The 21,975-nt window shown below is 46.7% G+C and overlaps 1 protein-coding gene across 1 annotated transcript; it reads right to left on the reverse strand.

Annotated features, from left to right (window-relative positions):
- Positions 1–6,103: 6,103 nt before the first annotated feature.
- Ppp1r3g (protein phosphatase 1 regulatory subunit 3G) lies at positions 6,104–8,616 on the reverse strand. Its single transcript, XM_028881599.2, has one exon. The coding sequence runs from the start codon at positions 7,720–7,722 to the stop codon at positions 6,679–6,681; it is 1,044 nt and encodes a 347-aa protein (XP_028737432.1). The 5' UTR covers positions 7,723–8,616; the 3' UTR covers positions 6,104–6,678.
- Between the last annotated feature and the right edge of the window lie 13,359 nt (positions 8,617–21,975).

Below are 21,975 nucleotides of genomic sequence, written 5' to 3' on the forward strand. Positions count from 1 at the left end.
AAGAGCCCAAGGGGACAGCAATGGTATTGCCTGCTTCTACAAAGTGTCTATCTTTTCTTGTTGTGGACTGCCTGTCTCTGATGTTGACTGTGTTGTTGTTGACTCTGTCTATCCCTGATGCTGTTGAAAACTGTGTCTATCCCCGTTGTTGTTGTTGACTGTGTCTATCCCTGTTGTTGTTGTTGTTGTTGACTGTGTCTATCCCTATTGTTGTTGTTGTTGTTGTTGTTGTTGACTGTGTCTATCCCTGTTGTTGTTGTTGTTGTTGTTGACTGTGTCTATTCCTATTATTGTTGTTGTTGACTGTGTCTATCCCTGTTGTTGTTGTTGTTGTTGACTGTGTCTATCCCTGTTGTTGTTGTTGTTGACTGTGTCTATCCCTGTTGTTGTTGTTGTTGACTGTGTCTATCCCTGTTGTTGTTGTTGTTGTTGACTGTGTCTATCCCTGTTGTTGTTATTGTTGTTGTTGTTGACTGTGTCTATCCCTGTTGTTGTTGTTGTTGTTGTTGACTGTGTCTATCCCTGTTGTTGTTGTTGTTGTTGACAGTGTCTATCCCTGTTGTTGTTGTTGTTGTTGACTGTGTCTATCCCTGTTGTTGTTGTTGTTGACTGTGTCTATCCCTGTTGTTGTTGTTGACTGTGTCTATCCCTGTTGTTGTTGTTGTTGTTGTTGTTGTTGACTGTGTCTATCCCTGTTGTTGTTGTTGTTGTTGTTGTTGTTGTTGTTGACAGTGTCTATCCCTGTTGTTGACTGTGTCTGTCCCTGTTGGGGACTGTGTCTATTCTTTTGGGGACTGTGTCTATTCTGTTGTTGCTACTGTCATCCTTTGCTAGCGTCAAATTCTAGCTACTTCAGCTTTCCCACATAGAGTGAAGATCAGTAACTCTCCAGGAATCTCCCAGGCCTTCGGCATGAAATTGCTACTGCTTGGCATCAAGTCTTGTGGGCTAAGGATCTACTGAGTTCTCAGCCTCTCTGGAATGCACATGAGCATTGTTTAGTTGCCCAGCTCCTATAAGGGGGAGCCCTTTTTTGTAACATATATATGCTATCATATATTCTAGTCCCCTAAAGAACCCTGCCTAACAATACCCTACGAGTGTGTGATTAGAAATGCAGAGAGCTGTGTAACTAAATTTCATCCAACTATTATGCAGATGTTTACAGAGTGCCAGGCCAGTTAGATGGCTCAGTGGATAAAGGCTCACTAGCTAGGTGAGCTGAGTGCAAATCCCTGGGACCCACATTGTGGAAGGAAAGAACTCACACACACACACACACACACACACACACACACACATACACACACACACACACACAAAAGTTAACTAATGTAAAAAAAGAAAAAGATTTACAGAATTAAAGGCATGTATGGCCAGTGCATACAAAATGACCATCAAGGGCCCGCTTTTATACAGTATGCATTGTGTGTGAACCGTCAATGTAAAATTAGCCAATAAAAATCTTTCAACTACTTCTTATAATCAGCACCATCAGATGAAAGACTTTCCATTCGGGCAGTTCTATTTAAAACCTATCTATATCCACTTTCCTGGACCAAAGAGGCATTTTCTTATTGTATATATGAGACATGCTTGTACATCAGAAAATGAGGATTCTAAATATACATCAAACATAGAGGCTAGATGAACATATAAAGAACTTGTTTGTAGCTATGATGTCAATTGCTGGGGGCTCCTTTGTCTGTAAAATGTGTTTATGTTCCTCAAATATATAAACCATCCAAAACGCCAAGTGTAGAACTCCTTACCAAGCTGGTATCCTCCAGCTGCAATAGTTATGGTGCTAACCTTTCCCAGGTTGCTCTGTAGATGGAGAAAGCCAAGTCACTAAAGTGACCTCAGCTTGTCATCTCCCTGCCCCAAACCTCTATCCCCAATGACTTCAAACAGCTGCCCATCCCTGATCCTGTGAACCAAGCAGACCCCCTACATCTTGGGGACTGCCCAGGCAAAGGCTGGGACTACCAATATCTCATCACCATTTGTTAACTTATTATAGGCAAAGTGCTCTCTCTGCCCTGCACGCCTACAGGTGGCATGTGCCAGAAATCTGATTCAGTTCCATGATGCCACAGAAAGCAGAGTTTCCACCCTTGTGCTGTTTCTCCCCCCCTAATAAAGAAGATGTGACGCAGGCATGCCAAGCCAGTGGCTTCAAGGCACAGAACTCAAAAGACACACTTGGCTAACTCAGGGAATGAAAAGTCTTATTCTAATCTATTAGACAAAAGCTGTGTGGCTAGAGCTGAACTTTGTGAACCCCATGAAGTGGTGTATGAAAATCCAACAGCTGAGGGGAGAAGGAAGGTAGAGCAGATCGAGAGACATGAGACTGGAAACCCACACATGCACACATGTGTGTACACGAACACACAGTATGAGAAAATTCACGGACTCTTGAGCAGAGGTTTGTGGGTAATAGGACAATCACACTCCCAGGCACTCAGGGAAGTCTGCTTCCTGGGCTCCCAGAGTACAGTGCCCACTCTTTGAGCGGGAGCCTGGCTTCCCAAGGTCTGCAAACCTTGCTGCCCATCTTGCTCCATGAGCATGGAGTTTCCTAGGGAAACATTTTGTTCCGTGCAAATTTTCAGACTTTTGCACAATGCTTCGGAAAATCTTTAGATGGAAATACACTTTCCATCCAACATTCCCTGAATCAGGGATTCAGGAACACCTTGGCCACCAGGAAGCTTCTAGAATCTCCCTTTGATGTAGGACAGGGTAGTTAAATCACTGGGAAGAAGTTAGTTTTTAATGACTAGAGCTAGGTAAGATTTTTAAAGTTATTCCATTTTCAAGCAAAAATGACCACACTTCTCAAATAAAGATGAATATTCCTGCAAAGAGGCACCAGCTTCATTGTATGAATTTTGTGTTGAGGGGATGTGCTTCCTTCCTTTTGGAGTAGGAGTTGATTAACTCCTACTCTCCCCTCATCTTTACTTCCTCTTCCCCTCCCTCCTCTCCTCTCCCATTGTTTTGTGGGACTGGGGGTCAAGCTCAGGCCTTCACACATACTAGATCCAATGGTTAGTCAACACTATCTACCTTGACTAGGTTTAGAAACATCATAGAAAACACATCTCTAGGTGCGTCTGTGAGAATGTCTCCAGAAAGGCTTAACTGGGGGGTGGAAGACACACCATGAATGTGGATGGCGCCATGAACAGGCTGCCGGTCTCAGACTGAATAAAAAAGGAGAAAGTGAGGGCTGGGAGATGGCACACTTGGAATTAATTATGATTCACAGGAGTCAGGGCTAGGTGAAAGAACCGTGGGGTGGGAGTCACCCACCGCTGGAGAGTGGAAGCGGAAGGTCAGTCTAGCCAAGTGATGAACTTCAAGTTCAGTGAGAGACCTTGTCTCAAAAGGGATGGAGTAGAGAGCAATAGAAGACGACATCCGATGTCAACCTCTGGCTTCCACACATGCGAGTACAACCATAGGGACACCCACGCCTATGCATAGACCACACACTAGCACAAAGAGGGAGCCAGTAGGCCGAGGCCAGCGTTCATCTTTTCTGCTTCCTGATTATAGACACAATGTGATACAATGTGAACAGCTGCCCCCCAGAAAAGAGAGAAGTAACTGACGCACCAGGCAAGTACTCTGCCACTGAGCAGCACCCAGGTCCTAGTAAACACACTCTTAAATACTTAGTGACTTCGTTAGTGTTAACCTTTCCTTCAAAATAAACATTAATTTTTTGTTAGTTTTTGTTTGTTTGTTTTTCGAGACAGGGTTTCTCTGTGTAGTTTTGATGCCTGTTGCTCTGTAGACCAGGCTGGCCTCGAACTCACAGAGATCCTCCTGGCTTTGCCTCCTAAGTGCTGGGATTAAAGGTGTGCACCACCACTGCCCAGCTTTAATTTTTTTTTTTTTATTTCTCATTTAGTCCAGACTGGCCTTGAAGCTTCTACAAGGCTAAAGATAACCTTGAACTCCCAATTCTCTTTCCTCACCTCCTAAGTACTGAGATTTCAGTAGTCAACTATACCACACCCATATTGAAATAACAACAAAAATTCTAACAAAAATTTTAACCAACGAAAATTCTAACAACGAACAAAAATGTATTTTAACTTCACTTATATTTATAAAATAAAATGTTTCCTGGGGGTTGGAGAGATGGCTCAGCAGTTAACAGCCCTGGCTGCTCTTCCATGGGATCCAGGGTTGATCTCCAACACCCACATGGTGGTTCATAACCCTCTGTAACTCTGGTTCTAGGGATCCCATGCCCTCTTCTGGCTTCCGAGGGCACCAGGTACACAGTTGGTGGGTGCATAGACACACATGCCAGCAAAACACCCATACTCATAATAAATAAATAAATATTTTTAAGTGTTTCTTATGGGCTAAAAAATAGCTCAGTATTAGAGATACTGGCTGGCTAATTTATAAACCTAATATGTATGAAACCCTGGGTTTTAAAATAAAACAAAATATAAATAAACAACAAATAAATAAACAAATAAAAACCCAGGTTTCATCCCCACAACAACAAAAATGTTTGCTGTTTTTTTGTTTTTTTGTTTTTTTGTTTTTTTGTTTTGTTTTTTTTTTTTTTTTTTTTTTTTTTTTGTCTTTTGAGACAGGCTCTCTCTGTGGTGACTCCCTGGGTTTTCTGGAACGCACTATGTAGACCAGACTGGCCTAGAAATCGCAGACAGTGCTAGGATTTTAGGTGTGTGCCACCATACTCAGCTCTTGTTTGCTGTTTTAAATGGCAATCATCACTAAGCTGTTAACTGTTTTGTGAATTAAGAATCTCGACATATAGCTTTAAAAATAGTAAGCAGGGTTGACATGCTTTCTATAAAGGGTCAGAGAGTAAATGGTTTACACTTTGCATCTACTTAACTCTCCTGTAGTGCAGAAGAGCATCCATAGAATGAGGTCATGGCTCTGTTCCAGTAAATATGTGTGGAAGGTGAAGTTTGAATTCCACATAATCCTTTGTTTGTTGGGTTGGTTTTGTTTTTAACCCAGTTCTCATTCTGCTGGCCTCCAACAAGCTGTGATCATCCTACTTAAGCTTCTAGAGTCCAGGGATTCTGGGGATGAACCACCATACTTGGCCTTGTTTTTTGCTTTGTATAGTTTTTCTAGGCTGCCAAGGCTGGTATCAAACTCTTGACAATCCTGCTTTAGCTTCCTAAATGCTGGGATTATAGGTGTGTGCCACTATATCTGGCTTTAATATAATTTTCATGCCACAAAATAATAATCCTTTAAAATTAAAATAAGACTTTAAACATGTAGAAATCATTTCTAGGTCTCTGGTTCCATGAAAACACACTTTGGGCCATGTTTATCTTTGGTAATTGTGCTGGCTCATCTGTAGGACTACGAAAACATCTCCCCTTAAATTTAGTCTACTCCAAACTCATTATGCTAGTCACGTGCTAGAAAATAGGACACTTTGAAAAATAATTTTCAAAAGAAAGTAAGTTACCGGGGGAAGAGCGGGAAGAAAGGAACTGAGTCTTCCTTCACCCAGAGTGCGCCCCCACTCAGACCTGGACATCTCAGCATATGGGGCAGTCCACAGTGAGTGAAGGTCCCCTCACCCGCGCCTAGGGGGTTGCTGTGCAGAGTGCCCCATTTGATTCTGAGCAGCACTAGCCGAGTGTGCTTTGTTACCATCAAGTTCCCACTCGTCCTTGTGCCTCTGAGAGGAGAAAGAAGCCACCTGTCCAGCCCCCAACCCCTGTGCTTGGAGCGCAGCCTGCGAGAGCCCAGCTTCTCTGACTACTAATGGCCCAGAGAGTGGGACAGCTATTACGAGCTTGAACTGCACAAAAGGGTTTGGGACGAATGTGATGGGTTCCTGCAGCTCACAGCCAAGGCCTTTGGCATTTTAATTCATCCAGCATTTTACCAAGACAAGGGACAGAGCACTTTTTGTGCATGTTGAGGATCGCTTTTCCCAGTGTGGAGAACTTGGGCTCTTCCACATCAAGAGAAAGCATATCAATGCTGTCTGTGTCGTCAGCTGAGCACCCCCTGATCGCCAAGGCCTCCCCAAACCCAAACCCTCAGAAGGTGAAACATGAAGCACAGAGGGAAAGTATGTGCACGTGGCCTTTACTTTTTAAAAGGACATTTGTATCCAGTCACAGAAGAAAATAGCGTTGTGTCTGGGCAGACGTTTCCAGATCCCAGATAAAAGGAAAGGCTGATGGGCACCCACCGAGCCTTCTGAGAATCAAGCCTCGGTTGTGAAGGTTCCCTCCTGGAGGTGGGGGTGCCTGTCTTTGCCTGCAGATTTTCATCAAGCTGTAAGGACCACATCTCACATTAGAAACAAATCCCCAAGGACACAGGTCCTGACTCAGGGATCCACAGCCCCTTTCTTGGAGAGAACCCCTGCGTGGAGGACTGGGGCGTCCTTTAGTCCATTGCAGGCTGGGAATTCTAGAAGGCAAGTAGAAAGATCAGTCGAAAGAGGGTCAGAGCATTGCCAGACCCTCTGTGCTTGCCGGTGCGTTCATCTGCGCTGCGAGTTGATGGTTTATTTAACGCTTTGCTCCTTTCTCTCCAAGCTTGGTTAATGCGACGCTCAGCTAAGGTTCCTCAAGAGCTCTTGATGGAACTTAACGTGCTGGTCAACCTCTCTCCATGTCTCAAACAAAGCTCCAGGGCTCAGAGTGGATCTGTGGAGCACACATAGCGCAAGGTGTAGTTGGCCCCCTCGTTGTTATCCCAGTATTCCCCCTGTTCGCAGCGGTAGCAGACGGCAAAATGGATAGCGACGTCCCATGTGTCAACGTCCTCCCCTTCTTTGGGTTGCAGACCTGGGGGCAGGCACAGCGAGAAGCAGAAACGCTCGGTGACCGGCTCCTCCTCTCTATCCTCAGCCCCTGGTCCAGAGTGCCCCGATGGCACAGGAGGCAGCTGCTCCGGTGACTCAGGATGCAGCTCGGCCGGCACGTCCAGAAAGGTGCGCCACTCGGTGAAGGTGTAGCGCACCGACACTGCCCTAGGTCCGGGGCAGCTGATCACCCGGCCCGAGCCGGTCACCTCGGCGCGGGGCGGCTGGGAACATTGCACGCTTTCTAGACACACTCGTTGTCGCCGGAGACGCTCCTCCGCAGCGCTCAGCCCCGGGAGCTGGAAGAGGGGTCGGAGCTGGATCCGCGGCACCCAGAGGGGCACCGGCACCTTTGCCACCGTCAGCAGCCCCCCGACCTGCTTCAGGTCCTCGGCGCTCAGCGGGAAGCTGCGGAGACGGGAGAGCACGGCGGGCGGCACCTGCGGCTCCTCCGCCTCGCTGAAGTGCTTCACGCTGGCCAAGCTCAGCCCCAGCGAGTCCGCGAACTGCACGTGCTTCTTGCACTTGGCGCAGCAGTCCACGGCCGGCTCGCCACACTCCGCGCCGGGCTGTCCCTCCAGCTGCTGCTGCTGCAGGAGCTTGGCTGCCTGCAGGATGGGGTCCGCCGGTAAAGAGAAGGAGCGCGCTCGAGGGCGGCGATATTCCTGCAGCTCCTCCTGCTCCGGGAGAGCCGCCTCTTCCTGCTGCGACAGGGGCCTGTCCTGGAGCTGAGCGTCAGGGATCGGGGTCTCCGAGGTGCCACCCTCCACGCAGAGGACCTCGGGGACCGACAGCCTCTCCGTGGGTGGGGGATCTCCGGAAAGCGTGGAGCTGAGCGCCTCGGAACTTTGCTGCTGCTCCCTGGATGGCTCCATGATACCATCCGGCCCCGGGACTAGTCCCGCAGCAAACGCAGTTCTGGAAACTTATCTACTCCAGCAGCAGAAGGAGCGCATAACGCCGGCTGGGCTCGTCCTTCCTGGCAGTTTAGCCAGGCTGGAGAGCAGAAAGCAGATTCAGCCTAGAACCTCCAGCTTTTAGCTGCCCCGGACCGAGAGGGAGGAGGATGCCGGCCTAAGGCAAGATACCAAGGGGAGGGCCAGGGGCGGGGAGGCGCGGCTTCTGGAATACCTGGGAACCAGGTCCCGAATGGAAATTAAAACTTTCTGAAGGTCGCGGGCTGGCTGATAGCCTTGATCCTCCCCGTGGCAGTGTTGCGTCTGTCCCACCTCTAGGGCAGCTCGCAACTTTCAGAGCCAAGAGTGGAGACAAAGTTTTCCAGTCAGTGAAGTTACTCTTCCAAAGAAGTGTTGTCGCCTCGCTGTGACATGCCCGCTGCCACCGTCCTAGGAAGTTCGCGATGCAAGCCTGTCATTGAGGCTAGCAAGCTAGCTGAGTGCATCCCTTCTCTTTCAAAGCCTTTCTCCCCCAAACCTCGGGGGTCCCCGGGTCGCATCCTCATCCATGCAGCTGCCCCTTAGTGCTCCTAAAGGCTGGGAGCTGCAGCCTCCACCTACCTAGCCGTTGACTTTGCCGGTGGGCTTGTGACGGACAGAGAAAGAACCCACCAGCTGACACGGAGGCCAGCTCAGTGCAGCCGGAGGCCATTCGCGCCTGGCACTAAAGCACGTCTCCGGTCCTCCCCTTGTCCCGCCCGCAGATCTGGGTGGCGAAAAAGGGGCTTGGCACCTCCCACCGCCTCTGAGCGCCTTCCCCCAGCCGGCAGTGCATCCTCCTCGCCTGCTGGTACTGCTGGTTTCCTCCCCGAGGATCCCAGACCAGTGTAATACAGCTCAGGCCTTGTCGGGGGGGTGGGGCCAAAGCCCAATCGCTGGAAGACAGATGGGGGAGCACTCCATTCTATTCTGGCATTGGAGACTTGCTAAAGTGTTGTGTTGTGCTTTTGTCTTCAGGCCAGTTTGCCTTGATCAAACATCAACTGATAACCCCATGACCAATCATCACACCCACCCCTCATCCCCCTACCCCCATATCTGATTCAGGGGGTCCCACGCGGTGCCTGAGAGGATTTCTAACAGGGAGATGCTGAGGCTAGGCTCTGAGGATCACAATTTAGGAATGAATAACTACTTGGCATGGTTGTGTGTACAATTGCTTACATAAAAAGTTGGGCTGGGCAATGGTGGCGCACACTTTTTATCCCAGCACTTGGGAGGCAGAGGCAGGCAGATCTTGAGTTCAAGGCCAGCCTGTTCTACAGAGCTAGTTTCAGGACAGCCAAGGCTACACAGAGAAACCCTGTCTGGAAAAACCAAACCAACAAAAACAAAACAGAAAAATAAAGTTGGGGCTTCTAGAAACATTGATCAAGGGAAAAGGGGGGGAGGGGGCAAAGCTATCTTACCCAGGCTTTTCAACTGAGCCTTAATCCCTGAGCAGAATGTAATGTTCCCAGGACTTTGGGCATATTAGGAAGAGGGCAAGGATCATATTCATAGCTAGTATCTATTGAGGACTCAGAGGCTGCCCATCCCTCCCCAGGACTGAGGGCCCTTCCTGTATGATGTTATGCACACAAAACTCTGTGAAGTAGGAATCACAGTGCTCCTACTCTGCATGTAGCACATAAAGGCTAGGAAGGGGCTGTCTGTCCAGGCCCCACAGCTGGGCTGGAGTCAGGTTTGACCCCAGGCAATTGAGAAATGTTGTCTATAGACAAGGAGCCTGAGCTGAGGAGGTATTTTGAAGAAGGGTCCCTTAGCTGGGATCTTGTGATAATTAAGTGCCCAGTGTAGAACTCTTAACTACATCTCAACTTGGGCCTGGAGCTCACAAGAAAATCCAGATCCACCTAAAGCGCCCCTCCCCCCACACATCTTCAAGGTCTAGGACAGAGGGCAATGTTTTTACATGTAAATTGGCATTGTCATGTTGTGATACTAATGCTGTGCAATGGTCTGTATGTCAAATTACTCTGATTGGTCAATAAATAAAACACTGATTGGCCAGTGGCTAGGCAGGAAGTATAGGCGGGACTAATAGAGAGGAGAAAAGAAAGAACAGGAAGGCGGAAGGAGACACTGCCAGCCACCGCCAGGATAAGCAGCATGTAAAGACGCCGGTAAGCCATGAGCCACGTGGCAAGGTATAGATTTCTAGAAATGGGTTAATTCAAGATATAAGAACAGTTAGCAAAAAGCCTGCCATGGCCAGTTTGTAAGCAATATAAGGCTCTGTGTTTATTTGGGTCTGAGTGGCTGTGGGACTGGCGGGTGACAAAGATTTGTCCTGACTGTGGGCAAGGCAGGAAAACTCTAGCTACATACAAAGTCTTCACAAACTAGTTTAAAGGTGGAATAGGAACTTCAAAGAGATCTTGAGGTTGGAGTGAATTGTGTCACTTTTACAGGGACAGATTGAGTTTGGGCTCTTGCTCACACCAAACAGTGCCTTGTCTAAAGCCAATGCTTTGGTTCTCAAGTGGGCATCCAACAGTTCAAGACACTGCCTACCTGGAGTTAGTGTCGGAGCCACAAATTAAAGACTCAGTTTAGGAACTCCAGCCTCACTCCCCTTCCTGGAGGTCAGCTTCCAATCTTTCTGGTGCTTTCTGGTAACCAACTAGTCTGGTTGTCTAGGGGACCCAGTTGAAGTGATCTCATTAGCATAAACTCAGGTGTTACCAAAAGGAGCTTTTCATAAATATTTGGTTATAACAAACATATAATCGATGACCAATCCCTCTTCACTTAGAGCTGAGTCTTAGGAGGTCTATACTAGCAAGTAGGGGCAAAGAGCAAATGTACCTGCTACTGACCCAGGCCCCTTTGCCCTGGTGCAGGATGTTGGTCATTGAAATGATGAGTTTTGCAAAAGAGAGTGTATTCATAGTTTGGGCAGGTCTCAAATCCATTTCCCAGAGAACAGGGTAGAGGGCAGTTTTGGCTATGGCAGAGGGATTTGAGATTTGGGGAAAGGTGACTGGAGGTGATATAGTGTATGGTTGATCCTCACAAGACACATACATGTTCAGAATATAAGATATCAGCCTTTTCTGCAAATAGAAATTTTGGTCCTGTGACATCAAGAAGCCCACATTAAAAAGTCATTGAGTTCAACAAAAGTGACCTTTTATTCCCTGAAAAATAACCTAGGCAACATGACCTGTTACACATCAGAGGTGTTATCCATAGCAAAGCTACCAGGAGACTAATATGTTGCTTAGATACCTGACCTCCAAATTTTGTGCCTTTTGAAGTCAACTAAAAGCAAGTGAGGCAAGAGGGTGGATCTCCCCTCAGCTTTGCGTGTTTTCATTATAATACTGCAGTAGGTCTACAGCTCAATAGGTCTGGACTGAGCTTTGAGGAACTCTGATGAGTATAAGCAGAAGGGTGTAACCTGCGGAGGGGATGGAGATGAGCAGGAAGCAAGAAAGGGCTGTTCCCCAGAAACCAAGCAAAGACCTTAGAAGCAAGGGCAGTGAGCACCTTACTCGTCCATTATGGGGACTTCAGGACACTCTGAAAGACTCAGTCTGTCTCTGGCTTCCATTGCACATCTGTCCTCTGGCAAAGCTGGTGGGACACAGGACATTTTCCTGAGTCTTCCTCTCTGAGACAGGGCCAGGTGATATGTGTGTGCTTTAAAGTTCTGGCCCCCAGAAGGTAAACAGATGCTCTCTGACATAGAGATGGTTCAACTCTTGGTTCTTTTTGGTGGCATGAAAGTGACACATATTATGGAATAATCTTTTTGTACACTATGAAGATGTATCTTTGCCAAGGCACCTTCTGCTTGATTTAATAAAAGAGCTGACTGGCTGGTAGCTAGGCAAGTGGGAAGACACAGAGGATGCTGGGAAGAAGGGTGGAGTCAGAGGAGTCGCCAGGGAGACACAGGAAGGAAACAGGAGGTGCAAGATAAAAGAGGGGTAACTCCATGTGGCAGAATGTAGATGAATATAAATGGGTTAATTTAAGTTGTAAGAGTTAGCTAGCAACAAGACTGAGCCACTGGCCGAGCATTTATAATTAATATTAAGCCTCTTTGTGGCTATTTAGGAGCAGCTGCCAAGATACAGAAAAACTCTGCCTACAGACACACTTTCAGTAGAAACTATAGTTCAGATTTTGAATTTGGATATTTCCAAAGATTGTTAAGGGAAACAGCAGATGCCCTGTGTAGACAACATTGCTAAAGTGTGTAGTAGATGAAGTATATTCAATTCATTTTCCACTTACAATATTTCCAGCATATGGTAGAACTAAACCCCTGTAAACTGGGGAGCAGCTGTAGTTAAATGATACAACCTGAAAAATAACTTTTTGAATTTAGACCACCTAGTCTATAGATATGTGTTTAAGTCAACCACAAACATCACATGATGACACATCTCAGTTGCTAAAGTATTTACTCCAGGCACTCAGATTCTTAGTTATTTTAATTGTTGTTGTTGTTTTGTAAGGGTTAGAGAGTGCTTGCTACATAGTCCAGGCTGGCCTCAAACTTCTGATCCTCCTGCCTCTACCTAAAAGGCTGGAGCTGGGGTCATCCCCAAGTCTGAGGCCTGCAAAGTCTCAAATAATGCGAGGAAAGTCAATGGAAAAGAAAATTCCCCTTTTCATTAAAAAAAAAAAAAAAAAATGATGAGACAGTGTTACAATCCCACACTGTGGTCTGAACCCAAGGCTGGCATCCTCAAACCAAACCACCAACTGTTTCAGCTGGGTCAAAGGCCACCACTGCTGTGCAACCTGGGACAGTTCAGCTGCTCACCTGATTACACGGCCTCACAACAGAAATTACGAGTGAGTAAAGCAAAATCTGGGCTGACTTGTTACAGCCGCCCAAGTCAGACTGCAGGCCTACCTATTATGTCGGATATTTCACAACCTGTTCTGCTCTTCCAAAGCGGCAGGGCACGTGGAGGACGAGGCATGCAGACAGAGGCCAATGCGACCGATAACAACAGCCTCAAGCAACTCCAACCTGGAGAGCTGCGCTTGTCACTCTTTGTCCTTAAGCAGCGCTAGTCATTTAGTGTATATGATGACATCAAGGTAAAAGGAGAGCAACAAAAACAGCCAAGACAACGTGCTGGTTACTACACACACAGTGAGTGTGTGTGTGAGTGTGTGTGTGTGTGTGTGTGTGTGTGTGTGTGTGTGTGTACTGTGGAGCCCAAGTTGACGCTGGGTGTCTTCCTCCATCACTCTCTGCCTGGTGCACTGAAGCAGTGTCTCACTGAGCCCCGAGTCCAGGGATTCAGTCCGTCTACGCAGCCAGTTTGTTCCGGGGACCTTCTTTCTCCACTTCCTGTGCACCAGGGTTAGGGGCCGGCTGCCACACCCACCTGGCTTTTTCATGGCTGCTGGGATCTGAACCTTGATCCTTAGGCTTGCATGGCAAGCGCTTTACCCGCTGAGCCATCTGCCCAGCCCCTGTATGCCCATTTCTTACCCTCTTGCATAGCCTTGTGGGACTGGGACCGGGAGCATCATAATGGGTAATGAATGGGTCTTGAAGGTATGGAGAGGGAGAATGAATTGCTCTAGTTTCCCAGTCCTCCAGAGCTCGTGTGTTGAGTCTCCAAATTTATGGTCCTGGTTTTTAGTTTAATTTTTTAGCCCCCCTCCCACCGTGTGTGTGTGTGTGTGTGTGTGTGTGTGTGTGTGTGTGTGTGTGTGCCTATGCATGCATGTTCAGAGGCCAGAGGTCAACATCTTCCTTCATTGTCTTCTACCTTATTTTTTGAGACAGGGTCTCTCACTGAACTTGAAGCTTGGTGGTTTGCCTAGACTGGCTGGTCCCCAAAACCCTGGGGCCCTCCTTATTCTGTCTCCCAGTGCTTAGATTATAGCCACAAGCCACTGTGCCTGGCTGTTTATATGGCACTGGGGATCTGAAGTCAAGTCTTCATGCTTTCACAGCAAACTCTTTACCCACTAAGACTCAATGAGACAGACATTTGGTATATGTTAAGCAGAATGTCTTTGTTATGATAGGCTGCCCTAAACATTCTAAGACCTATAACATCTCTAAATTCGATTTGCAAAATGTTCCTGACAGCTCCGGGCAATTTAAAAAGCAAATCAGGTAAAAATATTATGTCCTGTATATTTTAGCATGGTCTAAAAAACCATTTTAAAAGTGAAAAGCTGTGGTAGCATTCATGGTTACTACACCTGGCTTCACTCTACTGCTTTTTTTCTTCTCTCTTGTTGGCTGCCTTTGGCCACACAATCTCATTTCTGTATGGTGTCCATCCGTTCCTATCTGGACCACTGTTGACATCTAGCATGACCCTCCTCAATCCTCCGGGCCCCTGGTGGAGGAGTCTTGCCCACCCCTGCTTGGATGCCAATCACATACATGTACCAGGTATGAGCCAAACTCCTGCCCACTTGTGCCTGATGTCAAACACATTACCATCCTGTCTGCTTTACGTCATTTCCTGAAAAGCGCCCTAGGAACTCCTGGGCGGATGTGAGCTGAGATAGCACGGCCCTGGGCCCTGTTGCAACTCAAGGTAAGAATTTGAATTTTTACCTCTTTTACATATTAGAATTTCCTGCAATTTTTGCTTGATCAGAGAACTGCACCACAAAACAACCAAAGCACCATCACCACCACACCATGACTGCAACAAAAATCACAGCCACATCACCACCGCTGTCGTTACCGTCACCACTGGTGGCACTGGCCGTTGTAATTCCCCCAGAGTGTAATAAGGGAGGTTTTGTCTGAACTAGAAACCTGGGAGACAGAAGGCCAGAGTTTATACCGCAGTGCAGCCACGTTTGCAAGTCACATGCCCTCCCCGAGCTGCGCTCTCCCTAGCAGTGAGTGGGAATGATAGTGCCTGCTCATGGTGCTGTGAACCTGAAAACAAGAAAATGTGTGCAGGTTGCTTCTCAAGGAGCCCTGTGTGTGGCTGCACAGTAACTATTTGTTACTATTACTTTTTAGCATAATGCCTTCGTTAATTTAACATATTGCATGCCGGCTATGTACAGGCAATAACCACACACACACACACACACACACACACACACACACACACACACACACACCCTCCTCCTCCTCCTCTTCTTCCTCCTCCCTCTTTTCACATCAATGCTTGGCCTTTAATTTGCAGTAATCCTCCTGACTGCTAGATCACAAACCCAGCTAGAGTTGGGGGGGGGTGGCGCACGCCTTTAATACCAGCACTTGGGAGGCAGAGGCAGGCGGATCTCTGTGAGTTTGAGGCCAGCCTGGTCTACAGAGTGAGATCCAGGACAGGCACCAAAACTACACAGAGAAACCTTGTCAAAAAAAAAAAAAAAATGCCAGCCAGAGACATTCCCCTAGGGTTTGGGGCTACGCTGTCAGTGAAATGGCCCCAGATCCTTGTCCTTTGTGAGTTCACATCCTGGTGTCTGGGAATAAGATAGAAACAATATATAAAGAAATGCATAAAATATGGAGCTGAAGCTGGGCAGTGGCGGACACCTTTAATTCTAGCACTCGGGAGGCAGAGGCAGGCAGATCTCTGTGAGTTTGAGGCCAGCCTGGACTACAGAGAGTACCAGGACAGCCAGGGCTGCACAGAGAAACCCTGTCTCAAAAAGAAAGAAAGAAAGAAACAAACAAACAAACAAAAGAAAAGGAAAAGAAAGAAAAGACAAAGGAAAAATACGTAGCTGATAACATACATAAAACTTTGCACATAGTAGGTACTCATTAAACTAGGCTTGGTTGAGTAGATGCCCTTACCTTCACCTCCCTGACCTCTCTGTGTCAAACTCCTCCTCTTTCCAGAGCGGTTAAATAACAGCCACGGGCTCTGGACACCTGAGACCGTAACTGAGACACCAAGACAGGAACGCAGAGCAACAAAACGGAGCCCAGAAGTCATGGGACATCTGCATCAGAGACATAAACAAGCATTTTGACGTGGGTCTTCTCCTGGCTGATCACACTTTTGTACTCTAACGTTTGCACTTGCCTGTGATCGATAGTTGTGCACTCTGAAGTCAGGACAGTAAACAGTGGCACTCGTACTGTTTATGATCCCAGGGCTGTCTCCTTCCTGTCCCAGATGTTTCTGCACTTTTGCTGCTATGGGAGTTTCACCTTTCACCGAGTTTACCTTTCAGGGCTCGCTGGGGACCATGTTTTCATCATAGTCCAAAACAGATCAGAGCTTCAACTTTGACCTCCTGTGGTGTGAGGATGCAAACACTGCAGCACTGTACAGAAAGCATCCAGCACCACAAGCAGCTGCCCCAAATCCCTGGTTCAAAAACAGGTGAACCCAAGCCTAAAATAAACCTGGATGTGGGCATGTGGCAATAGCTGTCTGAAGGAAAAATAAAATGTCAAGGTCTTCTAAGCTTGTTTCCCATCCCATATCCAGCACTGTGATAACTGCAGGGTGTTCTTGTAAGGTTTGTACTAAGTAAAAGGTAATTAATTGGTCACTGCAGTCTTCTCATATCCAAGTATTGACAAGTTAGTTCTCACAAAATGTAAATCCTCACATACTATATCATTATATTAATATTCAATGTATACTGATATTTAATAATTTTACTTTCTATTATTATAATGCTTAAAATTTCTCAACACAAATTACTATGAACTGCTATGAGATCTATTGTAGTAGAATATTATTTTAAAGTGTGTTACTTTTGCTTATGTTGCATTTTTTATAACTCTGTGAAGCTGTGTTACTGTGCCTGTGTAAAACGCTTGATGGTCTAATACTGGCCAATAGCAAGGCAGGAGAAAGGATAGGTGGGGCTGGCAGGCAGAGAGAATATATAGAAGAGGGAAAAAAGAAAGAGAAGGAGCCAGAGAAAGAGGAGGACTCCAGGGACCAGCCACCCAGCTACACAGCAAGCCATGGAGAAAGAGTAAGATTTACAGAAAAGAATGGGAAAAGCCCAGAGGCAAAGGGTAGATGGAATAAGTTAAAGTTAAGGAAAGCTGGCAAGAACCAAGCCAAGCTAAGGCTGGACATTCATGATTAAGAATAAGGCCCCACATGTGATTTATTTGGGAGCTGGGTGGCACCCCCCCCCCAAAAAAAAGAGCAAAAACAAACAACAATCTATTTTGATGCTGTGTGTATCAGTTAAATCTTACTTGGATTAAACCTTGCCCTGTGTTCCTTGTCCCGTCTAGCTGCTTCTCTTCCTTCCCCCAGATAGCTCCCATTTCAGCTTTCATTCATAAAATTCTACTTCTTCTATTCCTACTACTTACCATGCCTTCTCCCTATTCCCTTAAGAACTGAGCAAAGTATAATACCACAGATGTATGTGCCTTTTCTTTTTTTTCTTTTTTCTTTTTTTTCTGGTTTTTCAAGACAGGGTTTCTCTGCGTAGCTTTGCGCCTTTCCTGGAGCTCACTTGGTAGCCCAGGCTGGCCTCGAACTCACAGAGATCCGCCTGGCTCTGCCTCCCGAGTGCTGGGATTAAAGGCGTGCGCCACCACCGCCCGGCTGTATGTGTCTTAATTAGGGTTTCTGTTGCTGTGAAGAAACACCTTGACCATGGCAACTCTTATAAAGGAGCTGGCTTACGGTTCAGACATTTAGTCCATTATCATCATGGTGGGAAGCACAGTGGCATGCAGACAGACAGGCAGTGGCAAGGAAGTGAGGTAGCTAGGCTAAGATAGCCAATGAGAAGGCAGAACAGCAAGGCAATAAAGGTGCAGGTTAGACAGAAAGTAGCTCGCACTTTGGAAGCTGCAGCGTGGTGAGGTAAGGTGAGCTGGTAGCTATTCGGGTTCCTCTGATCTCTGTCAGATTTTCACCCCTATTTCTGGCTCCATGCTTTTTTTTTATTTAATAAGACCACTTAGAAATTCATCTACAGTATGAAAATGTGATAATGAATTAATTACTTTCTATGAAAAAAATGATATACATGCATTAACAGTGTTTAACATGGCACTATTCTTCACAGCCCAAGAACCTGTCAATGGATGAATGGATAAGGAAAATGTAGTATGTGTGCACAAACACACACACACACACACACACACACACACACACACACACACACACATACAATGAGATTTTAGCATGAGAGAAGAAGGAAATCATGTCATTTTCAGGAAAATCCAAGGAATTGGACATGATCATGTTAAATAAATCAAGAAAACTCAGAAAAACAAACATTGCGTGTTTTCTCCCATATGTGGAATATATATTATATTATATATTATGTATATCTGGTTTTTTGAGACAGGGTTTATCTGTGTAGCTTTGGCGCCTTTTCTAGAACTCACTCTGTAGACCAGGTTAGCCTCGAACTCTGCCTCCCACGTGCTGGGGTTAAAGGTGTGTGCCACCACCGCCCGGCATGGAATCTAGATTTTATAAAGACATGGAAGTAGACCAGATCTACTTGGGAAAAGGGACAAGAGCAGATAATGAAGGTGAATCTGAGCAATATACATATGTATTTTGGCCATACGTATATGCCAATAAAAGGAAAAGAATGTATCTTGAGATTTGTCATTTTTCCAAATATAAAAATTTTCACAAAAGCCAAAAATCAAATCCATGAATTTCTATATGCACTCGTCATTCTTCCAGACAACCCAAAGCGATTTTTCTCCCTGGTATTCACAACCCTCCAGTGATGTGTGCAATCACGAGGAGTTGGCAGAAGTGACAGCTGCCCACGCTGTCACAGAAGACACTGAGGGTCCTGTCACTCTCCAGGCTCTGTGGCTCCCAGCCCTCCTGTTATGACACAGGCATCTATATGCCAGTCATGTGAGTGAGCGGTGAGGGTGTTCCTGGGAAATGGCTCTGAGCTGCCGGGCAACTGTAGCCCTAACCAACACCTTTTACGACATCCCCTTGAGAAAATGGTCCAGGAACACTTTAATTAAACACTCCCAAATTCCTAGCTCTGAAAAACTGTGAAACACGACATTTTCATTATTTAATCACTAAGTTTCAGACAATTTGTTACAGAGCACTCATAGCTTTTTTTTTTAACAGCTCAAGATCAGATTGGCCTATGAGCATGTCTATGGGAGATTGTCTTGATTGTTAATTGATGTAGGAAGGTTCAGTTCACTGTGGGTAGTACCATTCTCTGGGCAGTTGGTCCTGAGCTATATGAAAACGCTAACTAAGCATGAGCCTGAGCAAGCCAGCAAGCAGAGTAACCCCATTTCTGCTAAGCTTCCTACCTTGAATTCCTTCCCTGACTTCCCTTCAAGGACAGACTGTGACCTAGAAGTGTAAGCCACGCAAACCCGTTCTTCCTAAGTTGCTTGTTCATCAGTGTTTTGTCACAGCAACAGAAAGGAAACTAAAAAATGGAAGCTTTGAGGAAGAAGGAGGGTGGTTGAATCCACATGCCAGGAGAGCAGACGTGGACTACTGGGGTGGGACGGCACAAAGGGGACAGAAGAGAAGGAAAGAAACACACATGTATAAAATGGCCAGAATGAAACCACTACTTTGTAGACTAGTGAATAAAGTCTTACGTCTATAAAAACAGGAAATGTCTAGAAAGAAACCTGTGGGGAATGGGAAGAAGCTGGTCATTAATAAGTCTATGCAAATACATTTCAGGAGGAAATAAAATTAAAGCATGAACCTGTTGTACCCCTGTCGAGAGACCACTGAGCAAGACCACCACAGGGCCGATATCCGATGGGGTTATTGATTTACAAGCAAGCCCGGGCTCAGTTCGTGTCCAACACTCCGACACAGAGGGTGGAAGAGGACAGCCCTGAGCTCTCAGAATGAGGGGTTTTTAAAGGGAAAAATCACAAGCAGGGTGGTACAAGCCTTTGCGGCATATGATTGGGTGAGGGTATGTAACCTTTGAATTTACTGGTTGGGGGTTACAGTTAGAATTTTTGGGCAGGCCTGGACAAGTCCCAGGCTCTGACCTTGAGCTGCCATGGAGGCTAACTGGCCTAGCATGCACTGACTGTGGGGGCTGACTCAGTGGCACGTAGCTCTAAGTTGGTGAGGGGTCCCAGACAGTAAACAACTGGCTGAACCTTGAGCAGTCAGAGTACATGCAGAAAGGGAGCTACTGCAAGGACTATGTCTTTTGTTCACGGCCCTCCCAGAAACTGCTTGCTCAAGTCTCAGGAAACTGAAATTGAGGCCTGATCTCTGAGAGCAGCCTGTTACGGCATCTGCTTGGTCCTTTCAAACCTAGAATCAGCCAATACACCCTTCAGTTGTTCTAGTTTCATTTGTTGCTGTGATAAAACACCCCACTGAAAGCAACTTAGGGAAGAGTGGGTTAACTGAGCTTACAGCTCCAAGTCACAGTCCTCTCAGGGGAAGTCAAGGCAGGAACTCAGGCATCTAGTCACATCACATCCACAGTCACGAGCAGGAGCGGATGTGCACATCCTTGCTCCCCTGCACTGAGGTCGTTTCCTTCTCTTTTAGACAGTCAGGACCCAGCACATGAAATGACACAGTCCACGTTCACAGTGGGTCTTCCATCACACTGCATCATCAATCTTCCGTCACACCCGAAGGCAGGAAAGACAGTCCTCCACAAGCATGCCCACAGGTCTGCCCGATCTAGGCAGTTCCTCACTCAGGCTCTCTCGCCAAGTGATTCTAGGTTGCAGCAGGTTATCATTCTAAAACTAACTATCACAACAGGTGAGTAAATGAACCATGGTACATACAGCACTAGAGTACTGTTTGGCAATGCAAACCAATCAGCTCTTGGCTAGCCTGGACTTTATATAGCATTACCCTATCAAAAAAAAAAAAAAAGGAAGAGAAGAGGGGAAGAAAGGAGAAAGAGAGGAAGGGAAGAAAGGAGGGAGGGAAAAGGAGAGAGGAGGGGAGAAGAGGGGGGATTGGAGGGAGAAAGAAGGAGAATGGAAGGGGAAGGAAAGGAAAGGAAGGGAAAAGAAAGATAAAGGAAGATACTATTAAGCAAAACAAAAACAAAATAAAACCAAAACCCAAAAAACAAAACCACGAGGAAACTTAAAAGCGTATCATGAAGTGGAGAAGCCTCCATATTGTAGGGCTTCTCCGACCCTCTAGAAGAGGCAAATCCTTGGAAGCATGGAAAGACCAGAGGCTCCCAGGAGCTTGACAGGGGCTCTGAGTGCGCAGAGCGCAGAAGGCTCCTCGGTGGGAAGCTCCTGTGTGAGGCTGACCCTGGACACAGAGACCACGCACCCAGTGACTCCTGGTGTCAACTGTGGGCTTGGGATGACAGTCCTGTGCCAGGGCAGCATCAACGAGTGACGGGATGTTGACATGTGGAGGTCACGTGAGGGGAGGACAGGGTGTGTGGAAACTTGCTTCTTGTCCCGCAGTGTTTCTGTAAACCTAAAAACAAAGTCCGTTAGTAATTTTTAATATATAATACAGCTTAAAGGTTGCCAAGCAACTAGACACCACTGCCCAGGGGCAGGGCCCACCGAGAAGATGCGCACTGGCCGGTCCCGACTGTCTCACTCGGCCTGCCTGGCCTCTCCTGGACACCCAAAGGGGCATTGGTCTCTTCACCCCCCTCACTCTTCCCCCCTGCCTCGGACCACCTCAAGGCTTTGCCACATGTATGTCGCTGTGTGTCCAGGGTGCCAAGTCTGAAACCCATGACACCCTAAGCCTGTTTCCCTGAGCCTCTCTCAAAATTCCTCTTAGGGCTGCATTTGGCTGTCACACAAAGAAATACAGACCAGAGCAGGGCATGGTGGCTCAGACCTGTAATCCCAGTTCTCAGAAGGTAGGAGGGCCACTGTCATTTCAAGGCCTGGGCTACTGAGCAAGATCTGTATAAAAAAAAAAATAAATAAAACAAATGGGAGATAATACGGAATGGTGTGTGGTAAAGACAGCATTCAAACTCCTCAAAGAAACAGGAATCATTTGGTGGCTAGTTCTGAAATAACTACTTGGGGAATTTGATTTTAATCCTCAAATTAAAATTCCTAAAGTAAAAATGGAAGCCTGAAAGCTAGAAGACAGCAAGGAAGAGGAAAAGACATCTTAGCTTGGGGAAGAACTGACCTAAGCATGAAACCAGAGACAAAAGCCAGACGTGAACTCACCTGCACAGAGAATCCAGCGTCTCTGCAAGGCAAAATGGATCATCAACAACCCCAGACAATCAGGATCAGGGAACATTGGTCCCAGCGCTTTGACAAAAAGT

This window comes from Peromyscus leucopus, chromosome 5 (assembly GCF_004664715.2).
Source record: "Peromyscus leucopus breed LL Stock chromosome 5, UCI_PerLeu_2.1, whole genome shotgun sequence".
In the NCBI taxonomy this organism is placed as follows: Eukaryota; Metazoa; Chordata; class Mammalia; order Rodentia; family Cricetidae; genus Peromyscus; species Peromyscus leucopus.

Coding starts and splice junctions, on each gene's coding strand:
- Ppp1r3g (XM_028881599.2), bottom strand. CDS start 7,722: ATGGAGCCATCCAGGGAGCAGCAGCAAAGTTCCGAGGCGCTCAGCTCC.